The sequence below is a fragment of the Oryx dammah genome, unplaced genomic scaffold, assembly GCF_014754425.2.
Source record: "Oryx dammah isolate SB20612 unplaced genomic scaffold, SCBI_Odam_1.1 HiC_scaffold_27, whole genome shotgun sequence".
Lineage (NCBI taxonomy): Eukaryota > Metazoa > Chordata > Mammalia > Artiodactyla > Bovidae > Oryx > Oryx dammah.
In genome coordinates this window covers 14,520,097-14,532,771 of record NW_024070211.1, presented here as the reverse complement: position 1 = coordinate 14,532,771, position 12,675 = coordinate 14,520,097, and the positions used below count along the sequence as shown (strand labels likewise).

Sequence of the window (12,675 nt, the reverse complement as noted above, 5' to 3'; positions counted from 1 at the left end):
TCTGTTAAAAGATCCTCAACCTCACTAGTAACAAGAGAAATACCATCTTGGCATTATCTGCATGCCAAACAGCAATAAGGACGACTGTGTGCCTATATCCTCCGAGCACACCACCTGGTGAAATTCAAGCATATGGGCACCACGAGACATGTTCCAGAGTCTTCAGGACTTACCTGTTGGTCCAGTGGCTAGGAATCTGCCTGCCAATGCAGGGGACACAAGTTTGATCCCTGGTCCAGGGAGATTCCATGTGCTACCGGGCAGCAAAGCCCATGCACCACAATTGGTGAGCCCAGGAGAGCCTGAGGACCGCAACTACTGAGCCCATACATCTAAAGCCGATGCTGCACTGCAAGAGAAGCCACTGCAATGAGAAGCTTATGCACCACAAAGAAGGGTGACCCTGCTTGCCACAACTAGAGAAAGCTTGCATGCAGCAACTAACATCTAGTGTAGCCAGAAATAATAAATATTTTAAAAAGAATGTTCATAGCAGCAGTGTTTGTAATAGCTCAAACCTAGAAACAAACCAAAAGCCCACCAATACCAATAAAATAGACAACTTGTGGTATACTCTTTCGAAATACAGTGAAAATAAATATATGTATCATCAACATGAATGACTTAGGAACACACTAAGCAAAAAAGGCAAGTCACATAATAAATGCTGTATGGCTCCATTTATGTAACATTCAAACATGTAAAAGTAAAATATGTATCATTTAAGGATACATACTGGTAAAATTATAAGGAAATAATAAATCCCAAATTCAGGGCAAAGGTTAACTCTGGGGAAGACAGAATCAGGGAAGGACACACAGGAGTTCTAACAGTCATGGAAATATTCCTTTTCTTAAACAAGGTACTATTAATAATAATAATGTGATTCTTTATACTTTATATATATTTTGTAAAAATTCTTTCATATCTACACAATATTTTATAAAAACATTTAAAAAAAGGAACAGAAGGCAATGAGTAAGAAGCCTGGGAATATACAAAATCAGTATCCAAGGCAAGGAAGAGAGCAGGATTCTTAATTATGTAAATAGGAAGATGCCTGGATGAAAAGTGAGGATATGATTCTGGGAGAGATTAATTAGATGTGCAGAGAAAGAACTGGAGAAGGAACCCAAGAAGGTGAAATTGTGTGAAAAAGACTTCAATCTGTCTCCTTCAGGTATAGAAACTTCTATGAGAAGTCTAGGGAATTTCTTTCAGGAGTAACTCTCAAAAGCCATTAATTTCAGGACAGACACTAAAATAAATGGCTATTTGTCCTTTGGGAAAGGGATGCTAGGATCATAGCCCAGAGAAAGGAGAAGAAAGAAGAGATCAACAGAGAAACGCTGTTGAGAGAAGAGGACTAAAGATTCATACTCAATAAAGACACAGAGCCAGGGACTTCCCTGGTCCAGTGGTAAAGACTCTGTGCTCCCAGTGCAGAGGGTACAGGTTCAATCCCTGGTCGGGGAACTAAGATTCCACAAGCTTTGCAGTATGGTCAAAAGATTAAAAAAAAAAATTTTTTTTGAGGGGAAAAAAAAGGTAGAACCAGAAAAGGAAAAAGATCACATGAAAGAGAACATGGTCTAGCGATTTCAGCAAGAGATTACACTGGGCTTTTACTTTAGTTTACAATAAGAATACCACACAGATGAAGTAATCTCCAGTAAGGTATTACTATCTCCTATTATCAGCCATGGTTGGTTACTTCCCAAAGAGCTATTCTCTCCCTTCCCTCTTTTTAACAGATCTCAACTTGGTTGGGTATACCCAGCCCCAAGGATCAAATTGCTGGTGAATGGTCTAAGTATGGCAAATGACCCAATGAGACTTAAAGGGAAATCTGTTAGGAAGTTGCTAGGAAGGGCTTTCTTCTTTAATAAAAATAGAGTGTAGGGTAGGCACAGTGGAGAGTGATTCAAATCAAGGTTGCTATAAAGATTAAGTAAATAACAGTAGCCCTGGCTTGGTACCTAGCAATCTTCAATAAATGTTAGTTAATTTCTCCTCTCACTTAAAGATATGACCCTTTTTTTATTATTAATATCTCAGTATCACTCATGGAGGTTAATAAAGTCCCTGGGTTATAACAAGTACTCAACAAAAATCTGTTGAATGAAAAAAAGAAACAGTGCTTAACGCAACTCTTGAAAATGAGAAAGATATGACTAGGTGGAGTAAATAATCCTCTCCATCAGAATGGGGAGGAAAGAGGCAGAATCTGATCTGGCTGAAATGGAGGGTTCTGAGGGTGGAGTGGCAGGGAGGGAGGCAAACTGAGGCCAGGTGAGCATGGCTGAGATGTGCAACAGGCAGCCCCGTGGAGCCTTGGTGCTTACTATTCCACATTCAGGTACCCTCTCTGTATCTAAATGCTAGTCTGTTCCCTAGAGTCTCTGAAAAACCTCTGCTATCTTTTATGTTTTTCATTCCCAGATGCCCTTCACACCTGAAAATGCTCTCTGGTCCCAAGTTCCATCTGCTCCTCCGTCTACCTTCCCTCCTTGCTTCCCCAGCTGCCTCCAGGGGCTCGAGAGACATGACATGGTCGCCTGGGACAGAAGATTCCTCTCCTTTCAGTCTCTGGAATGGTGGGGAAGGATGCTGCTGCTGCTAGGTTACGTAAGCTGTCAGCACAGACTTCAACAACCCTTACACTCTAACCATAAGGCAACACAGGGCCCCCAGCCCCTCCTTATTTTCTCATTTGGACTCTTGCAACAGCCTCCTAACTTAGCCTCCCTGCTTCTAAAATGCATGCCTATTCCTATTTCTCATTTAAAATACTTCACTTGGGACTTCCGTAGTGATTCAGTGACTAAAACTTCACGTTCCCAATGCAGCGGGCCTGGGTTCAATCCCGGGGTTAGGGAAATAGGTCCTGCATGCTGCAAGTAAAAGATCCTGAATGCTGCAACTAAAGATCCAGCACACCACAATGAAGATGGAAGATGCTGTGTGCCATAGTTAAGACCCGGCACAGCCAAACAAATAAACAAAATGTTTTGAATAAATACTTCTTTTGTTTTTTACAGCCTCCAGAAAAGTTCAAATTGGGAAACTCTGGACCAAATTTGGCTCACAGATATGTTCATGTACTTTCTTTCCTACATGTTTCAAACAAAGTTGGGCCAACATTTTAAACCTTGGAGACTCTATGTAATAATCCAGAGTTCTGGCTTCTCTTTAAAAACTGCTATGTGCTTGGTCACTCAGTCGTGTCCGACTCTTTGTGACCCTTTGGGCTACAGTCCACCAGGCTCCTCTGCCCACGGGATTTTTCAGTTAAGAATACTGGAGTGGGTTGCCATTTTCCTCCTCCAGGGGATCTTTCCAATCCAGGGATGGAATCCATGTCTCCTGTGTCTCCTGCATTGCAAGCAGATTTCTTTACCCGCTGAGCCATCAGGGAAAACTGGAAGATGTGGCACAAGACATCAGCTGGAGCCAGGCCAAATGGCTAGAAAGTCCATACTCTCTAGTAACTATAGAGACTTGGTATCTAGTTCAACACAGTTCCAATCACTTAGTTTTTAGGGACTAGATTTTTTGACCCTGGCCCAGCAAAATTGCTTAATATAGCACATCCAATTCTTGCTGACCTCTCCAGCTCTAGCTCCCCTCTCTCACACTTGTCAACTTTATACTGCAGCAATACTTGCACACTAAACGACTTATATTTCCCTAAACACATCATATTGTTCCTACCTTTCTGCCTTTTTGTATATGCTCTTCGCTCAGCCTAGAATGCTAGTCCCCTCCTGAACTCCAGGCTAATTTCTATTTAATCTTTAAAACACTGCTTAGCTATCACTTCTAGGAAACATTCCAAGGCTCCCTTCCACGTTCCACCTCAATACCTCTGAATCTTACACATTTTTAAGTCGTTGCCCTTACACACTCTAGTACAATTTGTGTACATGTTGTTTACCAGCACTAGAGTGAGCACCTTAAAAAACAAAGAATCTCTACCATTTACAATGTCTGCCACGTAACAGTCACTCAACACATTTCATAAATGAGTAATTGAAAAAAAATGAGATAATGAATGATATATGGGGAACCAGAGCTGAAGAGGCTAGGGAGGGGTAAAGCTCCCAGTAACTCACATAGATTTCCATCTTCCGGTAGAGACCATAGTTAAGGAGTAAATTGTGAGTCATACGGATTCGGTGAGGCTTCATTGGGTGGCCTTGTCCATAATAGTAATTTCCAACATCCCCTGAAGAAGAAAGAGTGACAGCGTCAGTGACACAGTTAGACACACATTCCCAGGAGAACCCACAGATTTTTACAACAAATTTCTAGGCAAATTCTGTCTGGTTCATTCTAGGCTCCAAGATTCTCTCCCACATCAAGGAAGAGTAACTCCAAAAGAAAACAAAAAGCAGGGGACCGTAGTGAGATGAGCACTTAAGGATGTCTGTCTAGCCCAGTTTTTTCCCTTGGAACCCAAAGGCATTAGACAGTGTGAGGGGGGTCAGTCCAAAGCTACTGGGGAACAGCAGCCAGTGAGGTGACTCACCTCACTGTCTCCAAGGAATTCACTCCCACAACAGAAAGAATAATCATCACTACTCAGAATTACTGTAAGTCACAGTTCACCTCCTGCACACCAGAACACTTTATGGTGTCAAAGCACTTTTGCAATCACTTTCTTACTGGATTCTCACAAATACCCTGGAAAATAGTTAAGATAGGGAGTATTATTCCCATTTTATAGATTAAAGACTAAACTCATCATCTCTTTAAAACTTAGCTTATCCATTAATTTTCTTTTCCTGTTTGGCTGTGCTGGTCTTCACTGCTGCTCAGGCTTTTCTCTAGCTGAGGAGAATGGGGGCTACCCTCTAGCCATGGTGCTCAGGCGTCTCACCGCAGTGCCTTCTCCTGCTGCGGACCACGGGCTTTAAGGCGTGCAGCATGTGGGCTCGGCAGCTGTGGTTCCCCGGCTCTACAGAGCACAGTCTCAAGGACTGGCACATGGGCTTAGTTGCTCTGAGGCATGTGGGATCTTCCCAAATCAGGGACTGAACCCATGTCTCCTGCACTGGCAGGCAGATTACCACTGAGCCACCAGGTTGGTTGGTTGTTTAGTCGCTAAGCTGTGTCCAACTCTTGCGACCCCACGGACTGTAAACTGCCAGGCTCCTCTGTCCATAGCATTCTGGCAAGGATTCTGACAGAGCCACCAGGGAAGCCCCATAAACCCACCATCTCTTCATTTATCCATAGCAATAACCTTCCACTGGTCCCTCTGCTGTCAGTTCAAACTATCTGCCACACCAGTTATTTTCCTAATATACAGCTTTGATAACATCACTTCCTTACTCAAAAATCCTTAATGGTTCCCCATTTTCTATAGGATAAAGCATAAAGAACAACTTCAATAGGACTTTCTTAATCTATGTTTCTAACTTCTTACCACAACCACCCTTCCCCAACATACATACCACATACACATACACACACATTCTGCTCTAGACGTTAGCAGGCAAATTTGGGTTATTTAACTGGTTGCTTGATTTTTCTAAATAAGATGTTATTGGAATACAACAATGCCCATTAGTTTTATTATCTATGACTACTTTTACATTATAATGGCAGAGTTGAGTAGCTAAATAGTTACTACAGAGACTCACCCATATGGCACATGCATGCTAAGTCACTTTGGTCATGTCTGACCTGCCAGGCTCCTCTGTCCATGGGATTCTCCAGGCAAGAACACTGGAGTGGGCTGCCAACTCCTTCTCCAGGGGATCCTCCCATCCCAGGAATCAAACCCACATCTCATAAGTCTCCTGCATTGGCAGGTGGGTTCTTTACCACTAGCGCACTTGGGAAGCCCTCCCAGGCACACAAAGCCTAAAATACTTACTATCTGACCCTTTATGGAAAGTCTGCCAACCTCTTGGAAGAAAAGTTATGACCAACCTAGATAGCATATTAAAAAGCAGAGACATTACTCTGCCATCAAAGGTCCATCTAGTCAAAGCTATTGTTTTTCCAGTAGTCATGTATGGACATGAGAGCTGGACTATAAAGAAAGCTGAGCGCTGAAGAATTGATGCTTTTGAACTGTAGTGCTGGAGTGGACTCTTGAGAGTCCCTTGGACTGTGAAGAGATCCAACCAGTCCAGCCTAAAGGAAATCAGTCCTGAATGTTCATTGGAAGGACTGATGCTGAATCTGAAACTCCCATAGTTTGGCCACCTGATGCGAAGAACTGACTCACTGGAAAAGACCCTGATGCTGGGAAAGGCTGAAGGCAGGAGGTGAAGGGGATGAGAGGATGAGATGGTTGGATGGCATCACCGACTCAACAGACACGAGTCTGAGCAAGCTCTGGGAGTTGGTGATGGACAGGGAAGCCTGGCGTGCTGCAGTCCAGTCCATGGGGTCATAACGAGTCAGATGCAACTGAACTGAACTGAGTTGAACTGCCAATCTCTGTTATGAACACACTAGATTATTATCAGCTTCTTGAACGCATTCACCTTCATACCAAAGTATCCTTTGTTCAGACTGTTTCTTTGACTTGGAATGTCATTCCTTCTCTGAGCATCCTCCTCACACTACAAAGGTCAGCTAAAGCTCCAGCCATAGTCCTAATCAGAATAAATGGTCTTTTCCTCTGCATGCAATTTATATATGGCACTTAATTTTGTATCTCAATTATTTACATATCTATTTTATATCTCCAAGATTGCTCCTTGAAGGCAAGGACATATATGCCCTGTATATCACACAGGCTGAATAAAGATTCAAGGAAACGAACTGAGACTCAGAGAAGTTATGTGCCTCCTCAAGATCACACAGCTAATGAATGATCTGAGTGTTGACCCTTCTAACTCCAAATCCAGGATGTTAAAAACTGTATCAGCAGGACTTCCCTGGTGTTCCGGTGGTTAAGCCTCTGGGCTTCCAATGCAGGAGGCATGAATTTGATCCCTAGTTGGGGAACTGAGACATGCCCAAGTAGGGTGGTCAAAAATTAAAAAACAAAACAAAACAAAAAAAACACCTTTATCAGGTTTCCCAGGTACCTACTTCAGTTTGCAGTTAACCTAAAGGGCTCTGTAGTCTAGCTGGTACAAAGTTCCTGGGAAAATATTTCAAAATCATGTGAATTGCACACCCAAAGTTCTCTCCTTGGAAGTTCACTAGGATGAGGCAGATCTTGCATTACCAATGAAACAAAGGGTCCCAACCTCTTAATCAATGATTTAGTAGTGCCAGAAATAGGCTTCATTCCAGGGAGCAATGCACTGTGGGGAATGCCACCAACAGCATCCAAGCTGTACTCTATGGCCTGTGATAATAGGAAACTTCTAAACAGTTGAACATTTAGGATCTCATCCTTTTCTCTATTTTTAAAAATATTTATTTGGCTGCACCAGGTCTTCTTAGTTTCGGCACCCGGGATCCTAGATCTTTACTGCAGCACTGGATCTTCAGTTTCGGCATGTAGGATCTAGTTCCCCTACCAGGGATTGAATCCAGGCCCCCTGTGGGAGTGCAGAGTCCCAGCCACTGGACCACCAGGGAAGGCCCTCTCTCTTTTCAAATAAACCTTATTCTTTAGAACAATTTTAGGTTTACAGAAAAATTGCAAAGTACAAAGTTCTTAGATACTATACTATTTCCTCTATTAACATTTTACATTAGTGAAACAGAAAGTATCTGTTACAATTAATGAAGCAATATTGATAATTATTTACTAAAAGTCCATACTTTATTTAGATTTCCTTAGTGTTCTCCCAATGAACACCTAGTGTTCATCCTCTTCATTTTAATGAGGCCTGTGTTCTCAGACAGTCACAAGCCAGAGCACAGCATGTAGTGGCATCCAACAGTCCCATACAGACAGACTTTGAGATACAGTACGAGGGAAGGCAGTCAGAGACGTCTGTTCCCAGGGCTCCTCAGACAACTTTACCACCACGGGGTTGGGTAGAACATGTTCTCAAGGCACTGGCCAAGACTTCCAGAAAGTGGAAGTGTCAGTGGCTCAGTTGTGTCCCACTCTTTGTGACCCCATGAACCATAGCCTGCCAGGCTCCTCTGTCCATGGAGTTTTCCAGGTAAGAAAACTGGAGTGGGTAGCTATTCCCTTCTCCAGGGGATCTTCCTGACCCAAGGATTGAACCTGAGTCTCCTGCATGGCAGGCAGATTCTTTACCATCTGAGCCACCAGGTAAATCCAAGTCTTCAAGATGCAGACCCAATTTGTGGGCAGTCAAGAGTCACAAGGTCATTGCTATGTTATACAAACTGGATTCCTGATTACCCATTTCTCTGGTATAGGTCTTGATCCCTAGTAACTCCCCTGCCTGTCAACCCAGAATCCAGCCAAGGTTTAGACTTGGGGAATTGAGATAACTTATCTAGAAAGCTAAGGGAGTACCTGAGGTTGGGGCCCAAACACATTATCCTGTCTTTAACAGTTTTTAATCAGGTTGCTGAGAGACTTAAAAAAAAAATAATCCTTATAGATAAGAGTTGGCCCTCCCCATCCACTAACCCAGGCTAAGGAGGGCCTACTGTACTATGTCATTTTATTTAAGGAACCTGAGCATCCTTCTGATACCTGTGCTGGGGTCCTGGAACCAGTCCAGCTGTTTCAAACTTTTTAAAACTTTATTAAAAAGGGCTTTCTACACTGTTCTCATAGTTTCTCCATTTTATAGGGGAGAGGCCTGAGGCCTGGAAACGTAAAATGACTTGCCCAATACTTCAAAGCTTTTGAGCAGCAGAGCCAAATTTCAATCCCAAACTAGTGACCTCACTGAGAAACTCACAAGTAGTTTCTCAGAAAGGAAGAGATCACCCTTCTCTAAAGATGGAGGTCTTTCCACTTTTTCTCTTTTTAAACTGAGAATGTGGAGATCACAAAACTGTGCAAACTGATAAAGCCATGAAGTCACAGACTCCAGCTTCAAATGGGCCCTCACCACTGCCCAGCAAGGCTTCAAATGTTTTTACCTGCTCCCTCTTTCATAACAGTTATCTCTCTTCAAGATTCCTATTCTACCCAACTGCCCTCCCCAACTCTCATGAAAAGGAATATTTTCTTACTTCATCCTAAAAGCCCCCTCCACTTTCCATCTTCTCTCCTTCAAACATGTTTTTTCTTGCCACTTAACCTCTTATCCCAAAGGAATTTCCTCTTGAAAGAGGGGTGTCCCTACGTGTGCTCTGGTTTCCATCTCACCTGATCTCTCCTCAGGGATCTCCATCGTTACTAGCCCCTCTCCCCAGTATCTTCAACCTCTCCCTAATTTCCATAAAAATTTGCACATACTTAACTCTCAGCCACTACGTCTCCTCTTTATCAACAAGCCTCTCTCTGTCTCAACAAGCTTCCTTTTAAAGGGACTTTGTTGGTGGTTCAGTGGTTAAGACTCCGTGCTTCCACTGCAGGGGACACAGGTTCTATCCCTGGTTTGGGAACAAAGACCCTACACACAGAGTGGTATGATAAAAAAAAAAAAGTTCAATCTAATGACTCCTCTTCACTCAACCCTTCAGTCTACAGCAATTTAACTTCAGTTCTAAACGCTGCACAGGAAACAGTTCTTGCCGATACTTGGCCACTCCCTCCCTCTTTTGGCTACTGTAACCCAGCACTTTCTGGTTCACTTACCTCTCAAGTCATTCCCTCTGTATCTTTATTCACTTTATGAACGGTATTTTTTGAGAATCTACTACGAGCTAGGCACTGTTTTGGGGGGCTGAGTATACAAAGGTAGACAAAACATGATCCTTTTCCCTAAGGAGTTCACTGTCTATAAAAAGTATGAATAAGTAAATGGGCAATTCCAATACACAGTGACTAATGTACAAATGTACTCTACACACCCAGGAGTACAGAGCATGAAGAACACTAGCCTTTTTCTCAGTCCACCTCCTTAGAATCCCACCCTGGACCCTCTTCTCTTTTCACCCTATTCAACTTCTCATATGGAATACAAGGGTAACTGCATCCTCTTCTGTAACTAAAATTATCAGCTGTATGTATGTATGCTGACAATCATCAAAATTTTCCATTTTCTCATTTGTCTTCTAAACTGCAGACCTAAATGGCCACTGCCTACTGGACACCTCTACTTGGGATATTCCCCAGACAGCTCAACAAATGTTTCTTTAAAAAACAAAACCCAACATTATCAACTGAAATGGCCTTCTCCATTCAGCATGAAACTGCCCAAACTAGATACTTGGGATCCTTGCCTTTTTCCTTACTTCTCCATTCATGCATTTAACTTCTGTCCCAGAGTGATAGTTCTAAGGTACAATAAATCTGATGATGTCACTAACCTGAATACGACTTCAGTGATTCACCAGTGCCCAACTTGTGAATATAATCCAACTTTCGTAGGGTGGTGTGCCCAGCCTTTCATGATCTGGTCCCCATTTACTTCTCCAGCCTCATCACTTGCAACCCTTTTCTCACCCCTGCTCTACACCTTCTAACACTGTGCCTTCAAATTTATGCCTCCAACATACTGTACATCCAGCCATTTTTCAAAGGTGCTCGCCTCTCTCTTACCTCTCAACTTGTTGTTATCTTTATCCTTCCTGGGCCTAGTTAATAACTCCTGCTCTTCAGGTCCTAATTGAGATGGCACCTCCTTGCCTGACTTCTCAGGCTGGGCAGATACTTCGCTGTGCTCCCAGCAAACTCTGAGCTGTCCTTCCTCCCAACCTGATAGTGTAGAGCAATTTTTCTGTCATGGTCTATATGCTCCTCCAGACTGAGTGAAAGGAAGGTGGCAAGATCATCCCCTGGCCTCAGCCCCTAAACGATACCTAGAACAGAAGAAGCTGCTGCTCCACAGATTTCTGTTCAACGAAAAAGTTTAACAAGTTGCATCCTTCTTCCAACCCCAGGAGTCCCATTTCCCAGCAGCAACCGCAGGGCCCGCTGGGAGACAGGGGGAGGGGAGCTGGTGACCTCTAGGTGCTGAGCCCTGCAGGCCTCTCAGCAGAAGAGATGAGGAAGGAAAGGGGCAGTGAGAGATCTTAGGATTCTCAGCAGAACATGTCACCCGGCAATCTTCTTCACCAGATTCTGCCTCCTGCCTCGGACTCAGCCCCCGCTCTAGGAGGCCGCGGCAAACTCCACATCAGACTTCAGAATTCCCCACCAAGGTGATCTCACGCTTCCCCAGGCGACCCTCCTGACCTCGGACCGCCCCCCCGCCCCCGCCCCCGCCTCCCCTCTAAGCCTCGACCCCCTTCCCCTCAGCCTTCCCCCTCAAGCTCCACCTCCTTTCCTCTTAGCCTCCTCCCTCAACCCCAACCTTTTCCAGCCTCTGCCCTCAGCCTCGACCTCCTTCTTTCAGCCTCAGCCTCCTTTTCTCAGCCTCCTCCCTGAGCCTTTCCCAAACGCCTCAGCCTCCCGCCTCAGACCTCCTCGGCTCCCTCTCCCGGATCCCGCCCGGCTCGGGCCCGGCCCCGCCCCCGGCGCGAGGACTGTGCTCACCGTCGTAATAGTAACAGACTTTCCTCTTGGTGCCCTGAGTCTGCGCCATCTTGCTCGCCTCCCGTCCCTCCCGTCAATCGGTCCGTCCGCCCTCCCGCCGGTGGCTCCGCTCAGCGTCCGACCCGCGGGGAGGGGCCGGGCCTCCCGCGTGCTCCGCCCATCCCCGCCCGGGCTCACCTATAGCCGCGCAGCCCGGGCACGGCTCCAGCCAATCAGCGGCGCTGGGACGGCCCGGAACTCGGCGGGGGGCAAGGGCAGCCCGGCGAGGCCTCGGAGGGCCCCCTGGGCCTGTACCAAGGTCCGCGACGGGGGGGGGTGGGGCTGCCCCGGGACCGTACCATTCGTCCCGGGGGAAGAAAGTGGGCCTGCTAACTTGGGTGTCCCATTCCGCTTTGGGAGATAGCTTGGCGATCAGAGGCCAACTTTCATTTGACAGAGGCCTACGATGGAAAGTGACTTGCGCAAGGTCACTCAGCTAAGTTTGGAGGAGGAGAAAAATTGACAAACGACAAGAAACTGCTGTGGACGAAGGACTGTGCCATAGCTTTACCGACATTATCTCGGTCATCTCTGTTGTTCCTATTGGCGGCTTTGGAGTGGGGCCTTTCATCCGCATTTTACAGACAAGGATAATGAAGTTGAGAACTTTGTGACTTCCTCGGAGTCACACAATAATTACGTTGTTTTCAACCACAGATTTTTTTAAAACGCTTACTCGACTCCAGAAGCACGTATCAAAGTGGCAGAACCCACCCTTTCTTACTCCAAATGCAGTCTTTCTTTTCGAATGCAGTCCTTTCTTACTCCTGATGCAATCATCTAGGAGGGCTAAGGAGTGCCTTTACATGGGAGGAAACTGTCGCTTACCACCCAGAGCAGTTTCTAAAGATACTGAAGCTATTAATATTTTGGATAATATCCAAATATGTTGTGGGGGGCCATCCTGTGCACTGTGGCCTTCCTTAGTGGCTCAGACAGTAAAGAATCTGCCTACAATGCTGGAGACAGAGGTTCAGTCCCTGAGTGGAGAAGATTCCCTGGAGAAAGGAATGGCTACCCACTCCAGTATAAGGATACTGGAGAATTCCATGGACAGAGGAGCCTGGCGGGTCCCAAAGAGTGGGACACAACTGAGTGACTAACATTTTCACCTTGGCCACTACTCTTAGATACCAGTAGCA

The 12,675-nt window shown here is 45.1% G+C and overlaps 1 protein-coding gene across 1 annotated transcript in view; it reads right to left on the bottom strand.

Moving 5' to 3' along the window:
- HDAC1 (histone deacetylase 1) overlaps nucleotides 1-11,649 on the bottom strand; it is a 33,249-nt gene extending 21,600 nt beyond the window's left edge. Inside the window, exons 1-2 of the mRNA XM_040228035.1 lie at nucleotides 11,495-11,649; nucleotides 4,116-4,228 (exon numbers count right to left, since the gene is read on the bottom strand). Of these exons, the coding sequence (XP_040083969.1) occupies nucleotides 4,116-4,228; nucleotides 11,495-11,543 (162 nt within the window). The 5' untranslated portion in view covers nucleotides 11,544-11,649. The remainder of the gene's footprint in view (nucleotides 1-4,115; nucleotides 4,229-11,494) is intronic.
- Between the last annotated feature and the right edge of the window lie 1,026 nt (nucleotides 11,650-12,675).